Below are 22,592 nucleotides of genomic sequence, written 5' to 3'. Positions count from 1 at the left end.
CAGGTGCTGTATATACAATTACAAATCCACATCTGTGTTATCACAAAACTCTTGAAGTGTCCAGAAGAGCTGTACAACGAACTGAATAAAGGCAATCAATTTTAAAAGCAAAGAACACTGAGGCTAAGCAATAAACAACTGACACAGCCTTCAACTCCTATAATTCCTGACCACTGGCCACGCTTGTTCTAGTTGATGAGAACCGCAGACAGAGGGGGGTGGGTGGGTTTAAATGTCTTGGAAAGACAGATTAGTACAAGGCCAGCTATAGCACAATAAAACAGTCAAGCAAACGTTGAACTTTATGTGTGGTGATTGAATAAAAATGTTGCCCAACCTCTGATTTGGTTGCTAGGAATGGATCACACAGTCATTTTTTTGTATTTATTTCCTGTGCTATTGATAAACTCAAATGGAATCAGAACCCTTTGCTGGCCTCTGGCAACCACTTCAGGATCTACCTGTACATTCTGCAGTCTAATGGACTAGACAACTGGAAGGTTTCTTCTGAAGTTGCATAAGACATATAGGCTGAAACCCTGTTGCTTTGCTACATGCATGGCAAATACTGTAACATTCAATCACTTCTAGCTGGCAATTAGTCTTTGCTGAAATTCTCAAGTGTGTACCAAGGCAGGGGGGTGGGGTGCACAAGCCCCTAAGAATCCCAAACGCAGTTCATTATTTGTTACTTACGAGCTACAAGACTGAATATTATGCAGTTTGCCTTCTGCATATATAACAAAGCAACAGGATTTCGGCCATAATTTCTCACACCGTTGACGATGAATAATAGTAGACTCATTCCCCACAATTGCTTCTGCTAAATAAAAATTTGGAATTTTCCATTCTGTTTCAAAACTTACAAAACCCATCCGACCCCAAACAACAACAGAACAAAAAACATGTGTAGGTACCACAGAGAAAACCCATCACCTTCCCACTTTGAAAAGCTAATGTTTGTGCTGAGCTGCAGGCTGCCCATGAGATGTAAAATGTGGGCTAGGTGATGGCAGAGAGAGCGCGCAAGGCTCCTCTGAGTCTGTAAAGCAGACCAATGAGATTTGCCTCTCTCTCTCTCTTTGCTAATTTCTGCTCCCATTTTTGTGATGGATTCAGAGTCAGGCTGGCTGTTTTTTCCTCCAGTAATGTTCTCTTTAATCCTTGCTGCAAGCTGAAATTTTATCTCTTGCCTCCCCCCACCCCCACTTCCTGGGGATCTGTCGCCTTCAGGACAATACAAAATGCAGGAACCTCTTCATTTACAACAACTTCCTGGAAAATGTCTTATCAAGCCAGCCAGCTCCAGAGCATACCTGATAGCTGCTCAGAGGAAGTGACCCAAGCTCTTCCCCCCTACTTCTGTTCCTCTTATCCTCACTCTCCATGATAAACAGAGTCCTATCAAAGCAGCAAAAGATGTGGGAAACTGTAGTGTGAATTGAAAATTGTTCCAAATAATTAGACATAAAATAAGTACTTCTAGTGCATCTTTGCTCTGATGTTTGAGCACTTCAGACTGACGGCAAAAGTAGCACTCAAACAATTGCATTTCTCTGATAAGCTCGCAGTCTTACTTCATTTATTCAATTAAAGTGCCGCTAAAATTGAACCTACTGCTACTGTTGAGAATTAAAACTGCTAGCCCTAACAGTGCTTTGGAAATATATGTTGACCCTGAGAAGGATTTTTAAATGGATTGTTGTGCTCGGTTGTTTTAAATGTGTTTTAATATTAATTTTCTTTACCATTTTTAATATAATACTTGTTAAATTCTTTTAAAATATTTGTATATTTACTGTTTTTAGTTTTTCAGTTTAGTTTTTTTTAATGATGTGAGCCACCTCAGATGCCTTTTGGGGAAAAAGGCAGGAGGAAAATATTTTAAATAAATAAAAAAATAAATATATACTTGAGCGTATTCACTATTTGCAATGGTTTAATGAATTCGTTGTATTCAGATAGGAATATATTGCATTTAAAATTAAATATATGTGAAGGGATACTGTTTTCTGTTACTTTTTATTTTCTTTGTTTTCTTAATATAAATATATTATTATTAATAATTATTAACAATAACTAGCAGTACCATGATTTTATAAGGAACTGGAAAAGCAATTCTGAAAATCCCTCTTGGCTTGTATGTTAGAAGTAAATCCTATACTGTATAATGTTAACAACATATTTATGAAGCAGCTGTAAGAAAGAATAATAGGAAGACACTCATGCCATCCTGAGATGGAGTAATTTAATAAAGCTGTACAGTATTTGCTTTTAGGCTACAAAAAGCCACTCTCAAGGTCTATGTATTTACATAGGTAAGCAGCGTAAGACATAAAACCATCAATGGAAACCATCAGCAGTTGTCACAAATTACCCAGTCTGTTTCAGCCACAGAACAGACTGTCCTTTGGGGCAGATGTGACCCAGTTGGTTTCTTAGACATATAAGAATCTACAGTGCTTCTTACCCACTTTGGTAATCTTCTAATGGCACCATTTTGATCTGGAATATTTAAGGGTATTATACACATGTTTCTGCCCATATCTATATGTAAAGGAGAAAGGGCAGACTAATGCAAAGCATTGTGCTTTAGGAAGAGGTGTTTAACTTGCTGCCTTTTTGGTTTTTCCCTTTCAGGAGTAAGCAGGGCAATAAGTAACATGCAAAATCAGTCTAACTGAATAAATATGATAAATGGCTCAGCTGATCAAATCAGATATTTTGCCTCCCAGTCTTTGATAGCAATATATGCTCCAGAAGAAGGAAGCAGTCAGAGCAAGAGCAACTGTATGGCAAAATTGGATTGTCATTGTTTCCCTCAAGTTTCAGCCTTTAAAAAGAACATTTTGACCCTGGTGAGACCAAAACATATTGATTAATCTAAGATGATATGGGTATTTCAGACTTTTAGTCCTGTGAATGTTTCAGGTTACCGAAAATGCTTATTACAACAGCAATATTTACAGTGGACCCTCTACTTACGGAATTAATCCGTATTAGAATGGTGGCTGCAAGTCGAAAAGTCTGTAGGTTGACTCTCCATTGACCTACAATGCATTGAAAACCGATTAATCCCATAACTGGCAGTTTTTATTCTATTTTTTTCCATTTTGGGTTTTTTCTGGTCTGTAAGTCGATTCTCCGGCTGCAAGTTGAATCTAAATTTTGCGGCCACAGAAGTCTGTAACTCGGAAAGTCTGTAAGTCGAGCCGTCTGTAAGTCGAGGGTCCACTGTGTAAGATAACTGCATTTAAAATATACCCAGCATATTAATATTGACACTAAGTTACAAGATATACATTTCTGTTTTAAATAAGTACTTATTTATATATTATGAATTGGACTTCAAGAGATCAGTTGCCCAAGGGATTAACCTGATCCCTATTTGCTTGATGTCAAAAATCCTGTAGCTTCAAACACTCCCAGACCATTCATTTTTTGTAGTAGTTGTTTAGAAGCAGCAAGTGGAGGGCTGGGTGAAGCGTATGAGCATCAAATAAGCAGAAAAAGAGTAAGCAAAGACTGGTGCCAAATGAGGCAAGATTCAATAACAATGTCCATGCACTGAAACATTTCACTTCCTTTACGAAACAAAGACATAAAAATAGGCAAAAGACAATGCAAAAGAACCATCCACGAACCATTCTACCTTGAAGAACGGACATATTCTTCTACAGGTTTTAATCCATACATATAAAAATGGAATGATTTTATAGTGAATTTTATACATTCTCTCTTCTATTTAATTTTTACATCTTTTTAGTACTTTTGCTGACCTATTGACATCATGAGATTTTTTAAAAAGAGAATTTTAGGGTGCAATCAGATAGCAGGAAAGGTGCGTCTCTGCTTGCACCAGAAAAGGGTCATTTTGCAGGAAATAATCTCCCCTTAAGCAACCCTGCTGTCAGTCAGGAAATCGCTCCAGCCTAGCTCCAGAAAAGAAAGAGCCCTACAGCTGAACCAAAAAGGTCCAGCTTGGGCAGGGCTTGGTGTCGGACTGGAGTGCAATTCCCCATATGTAATATAATCACGGCGAAGCAGATTGCAACTGACCACTTCACAAGCAGCTCAAAATGTGATTTATTTCCCTGCGTCATTACACAAACTATTTGCATTTTCATTCTATCTGCTGTTGTACTGCAAAGACCTTAAAGCCGTTGGTTACTTTCTGCTGGGCATATTATCTAATTGGTATTCGCTGTGTCTTTCCACCTCTTCAGCTTGGGAAGGAGGAGGTGTTACTACAAAACACAGCAGCAGTGCATACAGAAAGTAGCTAAAAAATAAGATGTATTCCACCACTGCTCTTTTTCTTGCTTTGTTACAAAGGAGCATGGAGTTTACCAGAATCTGCATCCAAACTTCCTTTCTAAAAGCTGCTTCTCTTATCTTTAAAAAAATTGCTTTTCTTCTTCCACCTAGATCTACCCGAATCACCTGACATAGCCAGCAGGGACAGCTGAGGGGACTGACGCCGAGAGAGGCCCGGAAGGAAAAAACAAGAAACCGGGCCTTCTCAGCGGTGGCCCCTCGGGTATGGAACACCCTCCCAACTGAAATTCGGCTGGCACCCTCGCTGGGTGTTTTTGAAAGCCATTTTAAAACTTGGCTCTTCAAGCAGGCCTTCCCTCCAGTCAATTAAATGATCTTTATTTTTTTTCCTTGAGTGATGTCATCTTGGTAATATGTGTCTTTGACGATTTTTATACATGTCATATTGTTGTGTTTTTATCCATGTAAGCCGCCCCAAGTAGACATTGTCTAGGGAGGCGGGGTAAAAAAAATCTAATAAATAATAGATAGATAGATAGATAGATAGATAGATAGATAGATAGATAGATAGATAGATAGATAGATAGATAGATAGATAGATAGATAGATAGATAGATAGACAGACAGACAGACAGACAGACAGACAGACAGACAGACAGATAGATAGATAAAATTTTCTTTGAGCACGAACTGAGTGCTAATTGAAAGCTTCCAACCAAACTGCTCACTATGGAATCCACTGCAGTGGAAAGTACTCAGTGTCACACGTGGTACAAAATACAGTGGTGCCTCGCTTAGCGAATGCCTCGTTTAACGATGAATTCGCATAGCGAGGGGGTTTCTGGGGGAAATTACTGCCTCGTATAGCGAGGCTGTCTATGGAGGAAACTCGCATAGCGATGTTTCCCCCATAGGCCCCCGGCGGGCGCTTCGGAGCGGCCGCGGGGAGACCTCTCCCGCGGCCGCTCCGAAGCGCCTGCCCCGAGAATGCCGGCCGGTTGGCCGGCGCTTCGGAGCAGCCGTGGGAGAGGTCTCCCTGCGGTCACTCCGAAGCGCCGGCCAGCCTGCAGGCATTCTCCGGGCGGGAGCTTCGAAGCGGCCGCGGGGAGACCTCTCCCCGCGGCCCCTCCGAAGCGTCAGCCAGCCCCAGCTGGTAGCCTGCCCAGGCCGCCTACCCGAGCCGTTCTCGGACGCCTGGAAGTCCGAGAACGGCTCGGGTAGGCGGCCCGGGCAGGCTACCAGCAGCGGGGACAGAGGGGGGGGTGTCCGCTCCCAGCGACCCCCCACGGCTTGGATCCAAGCTGTGGGGGCAGGCTGAGAGGGTGGTGGGATTGGGATGCCTTTCAGGCATCCCGGGTTTGGATCCCACCCGCCGCCGGTTACCCTAACCGGCGGCGGGTGGGATCCAAGCCCGGGATGCCTGAAAGGCATTCCAATCCCACCACCCTCCCCCCGCGGCTTGGATCCGAGCCACGGTGGCTACCCCAGCCATGGCCGGACTCTAGGGAGTCAAGCCATGGCTGAGTTAGCCGCCGTGGGTCAGATCCAAGCCACGGGGGGAGGGAGAAAACCGGATAATCCATTCCTATTGGAACGGATTAACCGGTTTCCAATGCATTCCTATGGGAAATGGTGCTTCACATAACGATGTTTTCACATAACGATGTTTTGTTTGGAACCAATTAACATCGTTATGTGAGGCACCACTGTATTACTAAAATAAACTTCGTTTTTTAGAGGGACAAAAAGGAGTGGTAAGTCATGGACAGATAAGCACTGTCTGAAGCAATAAAAGGGGCAATTTGTATGGATGGCCAGAAAAATAACAATAACTTCAGTGAAGGAGGAGGTACTTTAAGGACAACAAACAGCCTGGAACAGCCTTGACATAAACCCTGACTCCCCAAATAATAGTCCAAACTAATTGTTTTGTAGTGAAGAAAACAACTATTGGAGGGTCAAACATTCCTAGTAGTTGCTTGGGGGTCTGTTCATCTAGCTCTGGACGTAACCTACTCTTATTTCTGCTGCCTTTAAACAGTATATTCACCTGTGTACTAACAAACTTACAAAATTACTTAAAATGTTTTGAAACATTAGTTACACTAGAGAGGTAAACATACGGTAATTTAACTTGTGATCAAGTTTGTCTGTAATCAGTCTACCTCCTTAACCCACAGAAGTGAACACATAATGCATAGTCATCAACATCTTCAACTTTCAAGGGAAAAAAATCAGCTGGCAAAAGTTCAGTCACACTCTTCCTGACTTTTAGCAGCTGGCAAATCTCTGGGCCACTTGCAAATGACCTGCATCCCTGAGGTCACTATTGATGTTTGACAACTTAGTCTCTAACTTTAGGATCCTTTCCACTGAGCAGACACATAACTTTGTTAGGAAGGAAAGTAATTCTGTCACTCATCTAGGATTTCCTGCTTTGCAGTCCTCAACACAGACAAGAGACCCATGACATTTCCTCATTCTATATCCATTTTGGGACTGTTTACAATGAACAAATGTACATTTACTGTGCAAATGAAGAAGCAAAATCTACATCTTTCAAGTCTGGCAAAAAAAAAAGAAAACAATTACAGAAGACAAAACCTTTGTGACACCTTGACTAACTGCTGTATTTTAGAGTGAACTTTTGTGTAAAAGTCCACTTTTTCAGACATGAAAGTGGGGCTGCATGGCAAATATTTATACAGTTATACATGGCTCCAGAACAAAGTCTTTTTTCCCCTGGGCACAAGCAGTTGAAGATGTGGCATTTCACACCTGGCAATGATCATTATGACTCCTTATTGATATTCAGTTCCCCTTCCAGGAAGCATTGCCCAGTAAACAATGAAAATACAAATGCAGGAACAGGGGATACCTTTATTGGACCCTTAAGAAAAAATAAAATAAAGCAAGCTTTCGATGATAATTCAGTTCTCATGGGTAGCTCCAAAATTGTTTATATGAAAGTACCAAACGGTTCCTGCATTTGTATTGTTTTTGAGGAACATACAGCTTTTTTTCATACAGCTTTTTTCTAAACAATGACAATTATTGGTGGTTTAATTAATCTCAGGTTATAAATAACAAAGGGGAACAACATGGTATGAATATCATTATCATAATGGGGCTTGTAAGGTGGCATTGGATAGTTAGTAAGGAAAAAGAGTTGAGAATTACAGCAGATGCAACATTTGATAATGGCCTAGGAATCCTTGGCGTATATTAAGTTCACCGAGATGATTATATTGGATCCATTGAGTCTTGGCTTATAGAGAGTCCCTTGGCTTATTTTAAGTCTCGTGTATGAAGAAGTAGACTTGTCCACAAAAGCTTATATTAAACTACAGCAGTTAGTCTTTCAGGCGCCATAACATTTTTGTTTTCTTTTTTCTTCATTTTGTTTTGTTTTTGCCTGACACGCTAGGACAAACATGGCTACCTCTTCTAAAACTACACCGGTACAATATTTTGTTCCCAGAAAGCAGAGTCTTTTCCTAAAGATTGTGTCCATTTCAGCCAGGACTGCTGTGCAGATAGAAGAGTCATGGGCACTTCTGGGCTATTGCGCAAGATGTGAAGAACAAAGAGTGCAGTTAGGGAAGGGAGTGCTCTTGTTTCCCTGGCAGAAGTCACTGTTCCCTGCCTTGTTTCTCCTGTATCAAGTCCAAAGGAGGAGATTAAAAGGCAGCTGATGTTCTCTGAATATCCCATCTGAGGTGTCACTGATTAGGTCTGATTGCCAGGCATAGAAGAACATGGATAGTTGCGCTGCCACTTATCTTTTCTTTATATTAAAAAGAGAGAGAAAAGCAGAGGGAATGCTCATCTCTCCCTTCTCTTAGACACTGAAGACTGTTACAATTTAGTACAATTTCTCCTTACAGCAGGCAAAGAGCAGTGAGCAGAGAAAACAACTACAATAATTACTTTTGTCAAGTTGGAGGTAAGAATACTTTAGGAGTCCAGATGCCAATTTCCAATCCAGAGCACACTAAATCCAAAAAATGTGTGTTGTGGAAAGGAAGGGTATGTGAAGGGCACCATAGGAACGCCAGTCCTCTACCAGGGGATGGGAAAGTGCTGTCATTCAGATGGTGCTTTTTTTAAATGCAACTCCCATCAGCCCTAGCCAGCATAGCCAATGGTCAGCGATGCTGGAAGATGTCATCCAAAAACATCTGAAGGTCTACATTTTGCTTCCTCTACAGACCAAAGTGGTGAGGTACTGAGAGACAGACTGTGTGTGCATTCCATCAATCATCACTAGAACTAGTCAGTTCAGAGGAACTTACACAATCATATTTCATGAAGTATTAGCCACCACAGTGGGCATGCTAGGCAACTCCTGCATCCTCAAGGACCAGTTTCAACTGGATTTCCTGAATGTGAGACCGTCCAAATGTTGTAGACTGCAATTCCCATCACCCCAAAAAACATGGTCCATGGTCAAGGGAGATGGGAGCTATATCTAGGATAGCATTGGGACTACAGGTTGCGGTTGACTACTTTAGGGTAAAATGGCTGAATAATAACTAAGGAGAAATCAGAACTAATCCCATACATCAAAAAGATTGAATGTAGATTCTGAAAAGTCAATGCTATACATTCAGGCACACTTTCACATTCATATGGGGAAGGTTAGAAGGAACTTTGTTACGGCCTAAGAAACCTTCAGATCCACAGGAATGGGAACATCAATCAAGCCAATAAGGTGCACCACTCACCTGGTGCCTCCGAAGAGGATGATCTTGTCCCCTACTCTACAACAGCATTGCCTGCGGCGAGGACATGGCCCTTTCCCCTTGGGATCGATTTTCTTCCAGGTGAAAGAAGCTGGATAAAACATATACACCATGAAAGCTCAGTATTTCAAGCAATCCTGGCACAGATAAGCCATCTGGAGAAGGTTTTAAACATACTGTACGTAATATACAGAACCCAGTCTCTTCCTCTCTGCATCTTCATTTATACACAGCCGCCTAGAGTGGTCTTAACCAACTAGATAGGCAGGATATTAAATAAATAAATAAATAAATAAATAAATAAATAAATAAATAAATAAATAAATAAATAAATAAATAAATAAATAAATAAATAAATAAATAAATAACTTCTCAATCAGAGCAAAAGGACGCATCCTTTGAAAATACTGCACTCCAGATTCTGTACAGCTTAGTATTTTACTCGGTAGGGATGCATCAAACCAGATATCACATCATTTTTGCCTGAATAAGTTTCAACACCCAAGTATTCAGCATGTCTGTGTGTACGGAGGCATGTATGCAAGGATCTCTACTTACAAATATGAGAGGTGTTCAGGGTTCCGAATGTCCTCAATCTTTTCCATACAAAAATGTTTCCTTGTACTTTAGATGTGTTATTTCCAGTGGAGCAAGGTATTGCTAGCAAAGAAACCTGCAAATTCTTGCTCGCACAGCAACATGTGCTTTTTCAGCAATACAAGGCATGTTCAGGCAACGTCACACCTACGTTAGCATGCAGTACTTTTTATGCCTCACAATATGTACAATGGAAGACTTGATGTTAGCTGCCTAAATGCTCTTGATGTTGACCAATATTGAGCCAAAGTTATTTAATATACTTATTTATTGTGCAGTGGTGCTTCTGACAGAAACGAAGACCAATAGAAGGCCAAACTAAGGACAGATGCAAAGCTTATATGCATTCTCACATAATATATTAGCTGAACATCTTCAACACTTCAGAAAGTGAACCCATATTTCACACTTTTCATGTCACAGAAGCAGGACACGTCCTTAAATAAAAAGAACTCTTCCGATTTACCTTGAAAATCCAGAGATATTACAATTTAAAACTTTCAAATGATAATGTTCCAATTTCATTAAAAATGGATTTTTTGTTCTACTACAGTCTTGGGAAAAGCTACTATACTGGAGGGCAAAGAAAAAGAAGGTGAAAACTGTATAATTTGGAAATGAGAAGCCACATAGCATCTTCTGTAAAAATCCTGCCGAAACAGCTTTGTGGAGGACTAAATGCAGACACACTGCCATCTGCTGGCAGTTACACAAAATGCAGGCACCCTGCATATAGAGCCATACCTTCTGAAAGCCTCCAAATGTCTACTTTTGAAAGGGAAAGTGGGCTAGATTGATGGAAGAGGACAGGTTACTCACCAGTAACGGTGCTGAGTGGTCATTCTGTGCATTTACACACCTGGATTAGTGTGTCTGCACAGTACACTGTGCAGAATCTTCACGAGCCTGCTCGCCCAGAGCTTTCTCCTCCTCCCTACTGCACATGCCCTTCCCATTCACCTCAGTCCTAACTTGTTCGCTGCAAAGCCACCAGGAAAAATTATGGGCAGATTATCACTGATGACACTACAGCCTTATTCTTCCTTTGTTTCTTAGATCTAATCACCACAGCCTTCTCTATGTTTACTTTTTTATTAGACAAGATTTCTTCAATTTTTCGTCCATCAAAGAATTGTGAGGACCCAATTCTCTCTATTTCAGTTGCAGAGTCATTGGCTTCGAAGTCGATGGTGCTGGATTTGAAGTTGGAGGAGCAGCAACCAAAGTGACCGCAGGTAATTCTTGAGCAGGGGTGGTGGCTTGAAATGAGCCAGAGTTAGTTGTCATGGCCTTCAGAGGTGACACAAGAGTCTTTGGGATGAGATTCAGTCAGCACAGAATGGCTTCCAATGACTTCTCCATGGAAACCATTTTAAAGGAGAAGTGCTACTTTTGTAAATCCCTTACAAATCGAACAATTTTTCACTAAATGTCCTTCCCCAAGCAACAGAGGCATTTGGAGTGGCTGTCAGCCTGAGGGATTTTTGTTCCACAGTCGGTTTACTTTTTCATTACGGCCACAGCGGGCATAAAAAAATTGACAAGAAACCACTGAGGAAAACGACGGGGTGAAAAAGGAGGAGGGGGGCAAGAATTCTAAAATGAGGAAGAACTAACTTTTTTCCCCCTTTAGGCAATAATAAGGACAAGGAAAGGAGAAAAAATGTAACTAAAACTAGCAGTAAGATTAAAAACTGGGCAATAATAGATGGTTTTCAACAGACTCCAGGCTTCGAGGTATTGCTATTATGGTGGAGAGAAATGGACAGAGATGAGGAGAGGCAGCATGCCCAGGTGGCTGGGCAACCAGGCTCTAGAACAGTGGTTCCCAACCTTAGGTAACCCAGGTATTCTTGGACTACAACTCCCAGAAACCGGGAGCTGGTGTTGGAGGCTTCTGGGAACTGCAGTGCAAGGACACCTGGGTTTCCAAGGTTGGGAACCACTGCTCTAAAAGATTCAGATGATGTACTGCACAGGTGTGCCAACCCAGATGTGTGAATCAATGAGCATGAAGAAGGAAGAAAACTTGATAAGATATCAGTGCCTGGAGCATATGATGAGAAATCTTTCCCAGGAATATTGTATCACAGCATGTAAAGAGGAAGTTTCCTTCCTCTCAGATAATTCTGGAACTTAAGAGTTACCCAACAACAGTGAATAGCAGATTCAAGACAAGCACAAATACTGTTTCATACAACATTTAAAAAACGTACGAGATTCACTGCCACAAAATCCGTAAATTCCACTAGCCTAGATTTTTTTTCTTTAAAGGATGTTAGACTGATTTACAAAGCATAGATTTATTACTAATTAACAGTAAGTATGGAGGGCATGCAATAAAACTGGAGCACATACTGTAGCGCTGCTATGCTGTATGCCAGCCAGCCAAGATCTCTCCAAGGTATTCCATTCCACTACCAAACCATCACCACACAGCATTCTGTGTTCACTGGGAATGCCAAGTCCTCACTGGGCTGGATTCTGTTTCGGCTTTTTGTCCTCTGAGGTTTTCATTGCCCGTTAAAGATTAATGGCATTTTGTTTCTTTGAATAGACCTCGTTCCTTCTAGTTGCTCAGTGGTTTTGTTTTGGCTAGAAAGTTGTTGGCATTCACTAGCAGAATCCCTTTAATAGAAGGAATGATGACAAAATGGAATTTCCAGGTTCAGAAACAGCCTGTCCTTGAATACAGTACTGGAAGGGAAGTAAGCAGAAGATTGTGGGTGGCTCTAATCTACACACTTCAGATTGGCCACTGCTAGAAACAAGGTGCTAAACTAGTTGGAACTTATAATTTGTGTGTGTGTGTGTGTGTGTGTGTGTGTGTGTGTGTGTGTGTGTGTGTGTGTGTGTGTGTGTGTGTGTGTGTGTGTGTGTGTGTGTGTGTGTGTGTGTGTGTGTGTGTGTGTGTGTGTGTGTGTGTGTGTGTGTGAGTGAGAGAGAGAGAGAGAGAGAGAGAGAGAGAGAGAGAGAGAGAGAGGGAGGGAGGGAGGGAGGGAGGGAGAGAGAGAGGCTGGAAAGCCCATTATGTTAATTCCTATTACCTCACCTCATACGTTCTAATCTAATGTATAAAATGTTATTTTTATATAGCTTGGAAAAGTTAATTTTAGGGGCTATAACTCATAGGTGCTGGAGCTGTAATTTTTCAGAGCTGTGAATTAAAAATAGACTGTGAAACCAACTACCTAAACACTGCTGTACCTAGCAAATGTCACGCTTATTCTTGCCTGTTTCCACAGATTTTGGCGACTGACAGGCCCTTTCAGGGCATAATGCCTAACTTGATGAATTCTCTGCACCTAAGCTGCCTGCTTGGTTTTTACCTTGTTAGCTTGGAAGTGTCAAACCAATACAGTTTTCTCCACCTCAATCTTTGATGGCTAAGAACAACAAAGGAGAACAAAAGGAGTGGTTTGAAAATATAATTTCTCCTATACTGTGAATATTATTAGTTGGTGTGTTAATTTTACTCCTCTGAATGACGCCATTGAGGCTCTGAAAAAAAGGAGAAATTATATATGATTTGAAGCCAGATACTCTAGAACTATCCAATGTTTTAATCCGTTAAATCTCATAAAAGGACCAGAACTCTCTGCAGTGATAAAGGAGAAGACATCTGACAGATTTTAGAATAGAGCGGGTTTATGTTCTGTGTTGGGTGAAAGTACAATATAGAGAAATGGTGGCAGTGCTCATGGGCAAATATACATGTGTGTCTAGTCCCTGAGTAATTTGGTGAAGAAAGGTCCAAAGCCCATTCTTGAAGGGGATCTTTCTGCACAAAAATCAAATTGTTGAAATACTAAGCTATCAGCTATGAACAAATTTCCTGGATAAAGCCAGATTTCTCTGCATCTTTTTTCCCCTCCAGGTAGTTAATGGTTGCCTGCCACATCACATTATGATTCTAGTACTGAAAAGCAACTGCAAATGAAATACTTTTCATGTATTAAGCTTAACCCCTTCACGGATTGCTGCCTTGTCATGGCAAAGAGGCTTAAGTAATTCAGAGAAGCTATGGGCTATGCTGTGCAGGGACACCCAAGATGGACAGGTCATAATGGAGAGTTCTGACTAAACACAATCACATGGAGCAGGGACTGGCAAGCCACCCTGGTATCTTTGCCAAGAAAACTCCATGGACAGAAACAAAAGGCTAAAAGATATGATGCCGGAAGATGAGCCCCTCAGGTCGGAAGGCATCCAACATGCTACTGAGGAAGAGCAGAGGACAAGTACAAGTAGCTCCAGAGCTAATAAAGTGGTTGGCCCAAAGCCGAAAGGACGCTCAGCTGCGGACATGCCTGGAAGTGAAAGGAAAGTCTGATGCTGCAAAGAAAAATACTGCATAGGAACTTGGAATGTAAGATCTATGAATCTTGGTAAGCTGGATGTAGTCAAACAGGAGATAGCAAGAATAAACATTGAAATCCTGGGCATCAGTGAACTAAAATGGATGAGAATGGGTGAATTCAATTCAGACGATCACTATATCTACTATTGTGATCAAGAATCCCATAGAAGAAATGGAGTAGCCTTCATAGTTAACAAAAGAGTGGGAAAAGCTCTACTGGGATACAATCTCAAAAATGACAGAATGATTTCAATATGAATCCAAGGCAGACCTTTCAACATCAAAGTAATCCAAGTTTATGCACCACCCACCAATGCTGAAGAGGCTGAAATTTAACCATTCTATGAAGACTTGCAACACCTTGTAGAACTGATACACAAAAAAGATGTCCTTGTCATTATAGGGAACTGGAATGCTAAAGTAGGGAGTCAAGAAATAAAAGGAACAACAAGGAAGTTTGGCCTTGGAGTTCAAAATGAAGCAGGGCAAAGGCTAATAGAGTTTTGTCAAGAGAACAAGCTGGTCATCACAAACACTCTTTTCCAACAACACAAGAGGTGACTCTACACATGGACATTACCAGATGGGCAATACTGAAATCAGATTGATTATATTCTCTGCAGCCAAAGATGAAGAAGGTCTATACAGTCAGCAAAAACAAGACCTGGAGCTGATTGTGGCTCTGATCATCAGCTTCTTATAGCAAAATTCAAGCTTAAAATAAAGAAAGTAGGAAAAACCACTGGGTTAGTCAGGTACAGTGGTGCCTCGACTTATGAACGTCCCTACTTATGAACATTTCGACTTGCGAACAGCTTCGGACACAACATTTTGCTTCAACTTGCAAATGGAGCTTCCACTTACGAACAGAAACAGGCAGGGAAAAAAGGCGGGCAATTCAGATTTCTAACTGTAGGTGGCGACAAGGCTGCTTTGTACTGTAGATCTTTCACTCTTGGCAGTTAGAGAGTGTGTTCTCATCGTCGGAGGCTTGAGGCTGCCTCATTCTGCTTCGGAGTGAGTGTGTGTGTGTGTGTGTGTGTGTGTGTGTGTGTGTGTGTGTGTCTGCAAGGAGGTACGCTGCTGTTTTCTCCTTTTAAAAAACTGTTCTGGGTGGGTTTGGCTGGGGCGGGTATGTTTCTGTGTTGTGTTGGTGGTGGTTTTGCTGTTTATTTTTGGAGGTTTTTCCCTTCTTCTTAAACCTCAGCAATGGACTGTCTTCCAACTGGGCTTACTGTGTTCTTTTTTTTTTTTTTTTTTTTTTTTTGGTGATTTTTTTCTTCGGCTAGAACAGATTAATCAGTTTTCAATGCATTCCTATGGAAAATGGTGTTTCAACTTAAGAACATTTCGACTTACAACATTCCAATATGGATTAAGTTTGTAAATCGCACCACTGTATAATATAAACCAAATCCCTTATGAATACACAGTGGAAGTGAAGAACAGATTTAAAGAACTAGATTTGGTGGACAGAGTGCCTGAAGAACTATGGATGGAGGCTCGTAACAGGGGCAGCAACAAAAACCATCCCAAAGAAACGGAAATGCAAGAAAGCAAAGTGGCTGTCCAATGAGGCCTTACAAATAGCAGAGAAGGGAAGGGAGACAAAATGCAAGGGAGATAGGGAAATACACAGAAAATTCAATGCTGACTTCCAAAGAATAGCAAGGAGGGACAAGAGGGCCTTCTTAAATGAACAGTGCAAAGATATAGAAGAAAAGAATAGAAAGGGAAAAATCATAGATCTGTTCAAGAAAATTGGAGATATTAAAGGAACATTTTGATCAAAGATGGACATGATAAAGCAGAGGTCCCCAACCACAAATCCGTGGCCCAGTGCCGGTCCGTGGCCTGAGCAGGATTGGGCCACTGAGACAAACCTCCCGCCCCACCCCCTGCATGCACTCACCCCCGCACAGCCCGTTTGCACCTGCATGCACACTCCAGCACTGATTCCTTCATTGTTGACTTCATGAGCTGCTCCTAACAGAGCCTCTATTTACACTTCTGTGAACATACATCACATATACAATGTGTGTCATACAAAACATACAGAAACTCCTGGAATATGGGTGAGAAGTGCCAGGTTATAAGTGCTGTTGAAAACAGAGATACTCAGAGATTCTTGAAATAACAATTATAGAAAGGAGTTTCGTCAAAGTACCTGGATCAAATTTCCAAAGGTCGTGGAAGTGCCTGTCCAGACGTCCATTGTATCCACCAAATATATACAGCTCTCCATTGTAGCCAACTGTATAGAACATGGAAAAGATGTGTCAGATTTTCTAAAATATAGCCATTTCATATCAGGAGTATAGTTATGTCACTCTCACATCCTATCTCTAGCATGAAAGTTATTCATTCATTTGAAATTATGAAATGTTACAGATGGTTGGTGAGGAAAGAACATGGTAAGAAACTGACTCACTGTGTTAGTTCCTCATTCTTTACCTCTTGACACATGCACCCATGAGAGATACATTCTAGAGAGATGGGTTTTAGATGGAAAAGTATAGGGAAGATGACAGTAGCAGATTCCTTCCATCAAGTTTTCTCACTTATTCTAGAAGAACAGGGAAAGGGATGATCTTCTGAAGATGTTTGCCTGACTTGCCAAATTCAGACCTCAAACTGCTCATATTCTATCAAGTGTCATGATAGCTTACATGCTGAGTGGCTCCTTCTGCCTTCAGGGAGAACGGGTGTAGGAGGGAAGTCCAGCCAAGAGTTCGTGTCTGTGTCAAATACTTTGATTTGATTACAGTAGATCTCATTGTTGGAGTGAAATGGCCCATAGCGATCTGCTCTTCCCCCAAATACATACATATGTTTCCCGATGATTGTAGCCGAGTGGAAGTCTCTCCAACAAGCTGGGGTGCCCTGAAATAATAAAGTCTTGTTAAGTAAGTCAAGGGAACGGAAATTAGGGTGTGATCAGATGAAGATGAGGCTGCATATCTGAAGACACCAGAAAGTGTCGCTTGGCTACGAGGGCTCTCTTAAAGAGATCTTTCCATCAGTAAGGTAATTGCTCCAGCCTGGCCCCCAAAAGTAATAGCCCTTCTGCTGGGCCAAAAATGTCTGGCTCTGGGTCAAGCTGGAATGCTACTGCCTGTACATCATGTGAACACCAAGAAATAACTTGCACTGGACCATGCCACAAGTGGTCCAAATTATGAGTTATATGACTGTGTGATCACACTCTTACCTTTGGAGTGAAAGATGTGGTCTGAATGCCCGCAATGCACTTGGGCTCCAAAGCAAAACATACTAAAGTTAAATAGGAAAGACAGTCTCACATATAGGACACAAATACACAATGATACCAATATTTACCTTAGTGCAGATCAGACTCCATGTCATGTTGCTGCTATCCAGCTTGTGGATGTCATTTGAAAAACAATCGGCCTGAAACAAACAGCAATTATTAAACCAAGGGGCATGCCAAAATTAGAAATACTGATTGCATCATGGGTTCCTAACGAAGGCCATGCTAACCTTGTCCTCCAGGATTGAAAACTCTACAAAAAGTAATTCTTCAGGATGTCCCCATGGAGTGAAAATGCATTCACAGAACTGGAAAAGATGACTGAGGAAGCTAAGTAGCTATTCAGTCGCACTTACTCACATTGCTGCATGCTGTCCAAAGCCCATACTGAATATGGAATTATGAGCCCTATGGGATTTGCTAGAGTTACCTGATATCATAAAACATCTCCCCTTTATAGACAGAAAAGGAAGCAAAAAGATTAAAGCTATCATTTGCAGTAATATTCACTGGTTCCTAGAGCAGGCTTCAAATGGCAAAGTCTGCCTCTTTTCCTTCATTTTAAAATAAGTACTGCATAAGTTACTCTCATTAATTTCAGCGGGAGTTGTTAAAACATTCACTAAGACAGGCCAGAAAAGCCTTAAGCTATAATATTCTGAGAGGAATGCGCAATTATCAGCAACCTGCAAAAGGTTGCTAGATTGTAAGAACAGTATCTATTAACAGCCAGTGAGAGAGAATAGCTGGGACTCAACCAATCCCTCAAACCCCAAGGCCGTCTTCTATTTTGCTTCAGTACCTGCCTCACAGACTTCAATTAAGGCTACAGATCCACTGAAAATGGACTCAATCAGCACATGACTCCTGCCACTGAAAAGCTAGCGGAGTCCAAAAGGAAGCATACTGGACAGGCCACAAAGGCTCTGTCCAAGTCACAGACTCATCTGATGGGCTTTGGTCAGCAAGTGCTCCAAATGATTCCGTTCCCCTAGCAGGAAGCAAAGACAATGATTTCCTTTCAACAAATGTAAGAATAACAAGGAAGGAAGGCATTCTACATGCTTAGGTAAAGGTAAAGGTTCCCCTTAACATTTAGTCCAGTCGTGTCCTACTCTAGGGGGCGGTGCTCATCCCATTTTTCAAGCCATAGAGCCAGTGCTTGTCCGAAGACAGTTTCTGTTGTCACGTGGCCAGGGTGACTAGGGAACACCATTTTACCTTCCCACCAAGGTGGTACCTATTTATCTACTCGCATTTGCATGCTTTCGAACTGCTAGGTTGGCAGGAGCAGGGACAAAGCGATGGGAGCTCACGACTTAAAACTGCTGGTCTTCTGACCCTGCAGCACAGGCTTCTGCGGTTTAGCCCACAGTGCCACCACGTCCCTACATGCTTAAATTAAAAAAAATCATTGTCTCGGGAATCTGTACAATCTCCTCGGGGTGCACTTAATAGTCATCTGGTAAGGCAGGAAACTGGACAGCTCTACCCTTTAGACTTCTTTTCAAATCCATTTCCATGCGTAGATTCATTCCGTCTCTTAAGAAGTTTATGACATTTACCACTGTAACTTAACATTTATATGATATGGGCAAAAGGAAGGAGAAAGAAGAAAGTTCAGTAGGACCCCTGTATCTGCGGGAACAGTATCCTCGTTTTCACTTTCCTGTGGTTTACCGCAGCCCCGTATACAACATATGCAACTTTGTGGTCTTTGTCCCTCCTCCTTGTATGTTTTATATAGAGTTATAGCCACAGTTTCAGGTGTTCAGAGTACATTGTGAAACTGATCCCCGCAGATAAGAGGGACCTACTGTACAGATCCAATGGATATGACTTGCTGAAAAGCCTGATACCTGAAACAGTAACATAAGTTTATTTATTTTTCTATTTATTTTGTAACATCTGTAGGCCATCTTTCTACCAATGAAGAGACCCAAGGCGGCTCACTGTTAAAACAAGTAATACTAAAACCCAATAAACTACAGATTAACAAGCAATTAAACAACAAAAATAATTATAAATCTATTTGTCAATTTGTTAACTTAAAAACAAACAAACAGAAAAACAAAGCTTTTGCTCACCAGTAAAAGCTACAGGAGCTTGCTCTCTAGAAGCGAGATTCAGAGGTGAACACTCAAATATTTTCAGTAATCAGTTTTTAGCTTTCAATACATGTAGCCCATCAGAAAAGTTGCAGATTACAGTTTAACTGTTAACCAATTGAAAATCAGTGCTACCAAGGGCTTGATCAGATGGTCTTGCAATCCTATTTGTAAACTGTATTTTTTTAAAAAATGATTTCCCTAGTTTAATGCTATAATGTTAAAATTAGCACTATAGCACTAAACTGATACAGCACTGATTCAAATGCTTACCATATTCAGTGTTCTTTCAGCACTGTGATGATGCATGATGTATGAGCACTTGAAATGCACCTCTCCAGAATAACCTAACATTTCTGTGTGACCTATGTTAAGGATTTAAATGCCAGGTTGCCATTCACATCAATATAGGACTAACGTCTGTGTATTCGAAACCCTGTTTGTACAAGCAAGCAAGGATGCATGTGAAACTATTACTCTGAAAGCAAAAACTGGCTGAACAGTGAGATACTGGATGCCTCCACACATGACCTCAGAAATATACAAGTATTTGTGTACTCAGGATTTGTTCAAGCATAATGCCATTAGAACAGAAAAGACAATCACTATGGGAAAACCTACCACTTGCTCATATCCTCCAAAGATGTACATGCTCTTATCCAATACGCAAGCTGAATGTCCATCCCTTGCTCCTGGGACCGCTCCAGAAACTTTTGGTGTGAACCATTTGTGCGTATCTAATATGTTTTTTTTTAAAAAAAAGAGAGACAGAGAAAGATTAACTATTACTAGTATACCAAGAACACTATGCTCAAGACTGAGTGACAAAAAACATAGTCTGAAGGGAAAAAAATCATTCCAGGCATACAACACATATCTCCCTTTATAAGAAAGGAGTTCAATTTTTATGCTGGTCTCCACAAGGCAAAGTGTCAAGATTGCAATTCATACGGGAATTAACTTTCTCTAAGACAAATGCCAGCTGTGACAAACATAGGCTTCTGATTTTTGTCCAGAGCTCTTAGGAAAGTGTTCAAGCTTTCTGATCTGACAAAAGGATTTATGGATATCTGGGAGCTACCTTCTAACTCCTCAAAAAGCCTGCAAAGCTCCCCACCACACCCTGTGAAGCTTCAATATTACCCTACTCTGTTCCTAATCTTCTGGAAAGTGATTAATTTGTAAAGAGTATTTCTCATGGCCTCTGAAAAATATTCTTCACTTAGGACACTACTGCAAAGTTTAAGCAGACACCTGTCTTGGAAGCCCACATGGAAAAAAAGGGGGGACTATAATCCTTTGAGCAGCAGGAGATTCCCTAACCACAGTTGGCAATCAGCCTCAGTGCTGATTCCAGGAAGCAGCAACAGAGTGGCCGGTTGAAAATCATTCCCTCATCAAGATCCTCCCACTGCCTGGCTTTCATCCACAGCCAGCCAGCCAGACACACAAGAATTGTACTGTAGCCCAATGCAAGGTCAACATGAACTCTGTGGAGATGATTAGCACGAAGGGAAAGTGAGCCTTCCTCCTAGTGGGATGCTTGCCATGCCTGGATTCTAAGTTCAGTCATGTGCTAGCCCTAAAGACCTCGGCCAAACGCAACACATGAAACTGGAGACTGAAGTGAGCAGTGCATCTAATCTAGATGGCATTTGCAATGCCAGCAGAGGACAATGCCCTGCAGAACAGCCTGAGGGTTTTGCCCAGCCTGGACTGACTCATACAAAAGGGCTTCCACCTTTTTCCTTGAGAGGAAGAGGATTAGTCTGATTGCTTTCCAGGGATGGCACGAAATGGCCCCAGAATGTACATATAAGGCCACAGAGGACTCTGGGCAGCAACAGCTCCTCTGCAGCTTTTCGGGCACTTCTCATGAGTAGCAACTGCGAAATCAGTTTGGCAGCCCTCCAACGGCTGCCTAAGCAACAGACTTTACCAAGATGGAGATTTTGCCTCTGCACATATCTCAAGATACCAAGAAAGCAAACATGTTTTAAAAAAACTAGCCCTGGAAAGACAGTCCAAGCACAGACAACCTATTCCCATCTCTTATCACATGGGTGGCTTTGCCAGATATTAGTGTTCTTATCTTTTTCCTCGTTATGACTAATTTCCAGAGAATGATCTCATCACCCTGTTCCATGTCTAAAACCTGAACATGGAAAAGGTCTCCTATATATATCTAAGTACTGCAATGAATGATGTACACATACCAAACAAGACACTTTCCTTGGAAACGGACATGATATGCCACAAAGCCTTCCCATGATTTTAGACATGGGGGCCTTTTTTGGGGGGGGCCATAAAATAAAATATGAAACTCTTGATGGATTCAGTTTCAGTTATACCATGGCATATGACTTGTAACGCCCAAGATGCTGTTGGAGGCGGTTCCCATCATCTCTCAAAATTCACCTACGCTGTCTTGGGCTAATGGGTGCCGCTGCTCATCAACATCTTGTGGGCCAAAGGTGCTCACGCCACCTTCAGTGCAACCACATCTGTTTCTCAGAGAAGGAGCAATCTTCAAAAACAATATTTTTATTTTATATCCCATCCTTCCTGGTGAGAGGCCAGGGCAGCTAGCAAGTCACATAAAAAAAGTCAAAATCACAAATTACAAATATTGCCAAGCATACATCATCATTGAGCAAACAGGCATGTTATCTGTCACCCTTCCTATGGTACATGCAAATCCATGTCTTTGAAAAGCAGTGTTAACTTGGAAAGAGAAAATAACCTAGGTAACATAGAGCCAAAAAGTCAGTCTGTTCCATATTTTGCATCATTTCCTGTAACATTCAGACAGCTATTAAAAGAATGCTGCCTAAACCAATCAATATAAAATTATTCCAACTTATTTTTTTAAAAAAATATCGCCTTTCTCCTAAAAAGAATCTAAAGCAGCTTACAGTATTGAAACAATAATAGACACTAAAACAATAAATTATTGTAATAATTTAACAAATATATTTTAAAAAAACAAATATATTAAAACCAGTAGATAAAAACAGTAAACTGTAATAAAAATATATTTAAAATAACAAGAACACCGCAGTTCCATCAAAAAAATATTCTTAGCCAGTCACAAAGAAAAAGCCTGCCTTAAGAGAAAGGTCTTTGCCTGCTTGCAGACACCCAGCTAAGACGGAGACCAGCCTGGTCCTGAGTAGGAAGGAGTTCCAGAGTCTAAGAGCAGTAACAGAGAAGGTCCTCTCCTGTGTCACACC

General features: G+C 41.3%; 1 protein-coding gene across 6 annotated transcripts in view; it reads right to left on the bottom strand.

Annotated features, from left to right (window-relative positions):
- KLHDC3 (kelch domain containing 3) overlaps window positions 1–22,592 on the bottom strand; it is a 67,857-nt gene that overhangs the window by 6,617 nt on the left and 38,648 nt on the right. For all 6 annotated transcript variants that reach the window (XM_078382895.1, XM_020796871.3, XM_020796870.3 and 3 more), the window contains 5 exons: window positions 19,981–20,096; window positions 17,320–17,391; window positions 16,650–16,863; window positions 16,148–16,234; window positions 9,006–9,114 (listed from right to left, as the gene is read on the bottom strand). In XM_078382895.1, the coding sequence (XP_078239021.1) occupies window positions 9,006–9,114; window positions 16,148–16,234; window positions 16,650–16,863; window positions 17,320–17,391; window positions 19,981–20,096 (598 nt within the window). The remainder of the gene's footprint in view (window positions 1–9,005; window positions 9,115–16,147; window positions 16,235–16,649; window positions 16,864–17,319; window positions 17,392–19,980; window positions 20,097–22,592) is intronic.

Source organism: Pogona vitticeps, chromosome 1 (genome assembly GCF_051106095.1).
Source record: "Pogona vitticeps strain Pit_001003342236 chromosome 1, PviZW2.1, whole genome shotgun sequence".
Classification (NCBI taxonomy): domain Eukaryota; kingdom Metazoa; phylum Chordata; class Lepidosauria; order Squamata; family Agamidae; genus Pogona; species Pogona vitticeps.
This window is presented reverse-complemented; position numbering and strand designations above follow the sequence as displayed.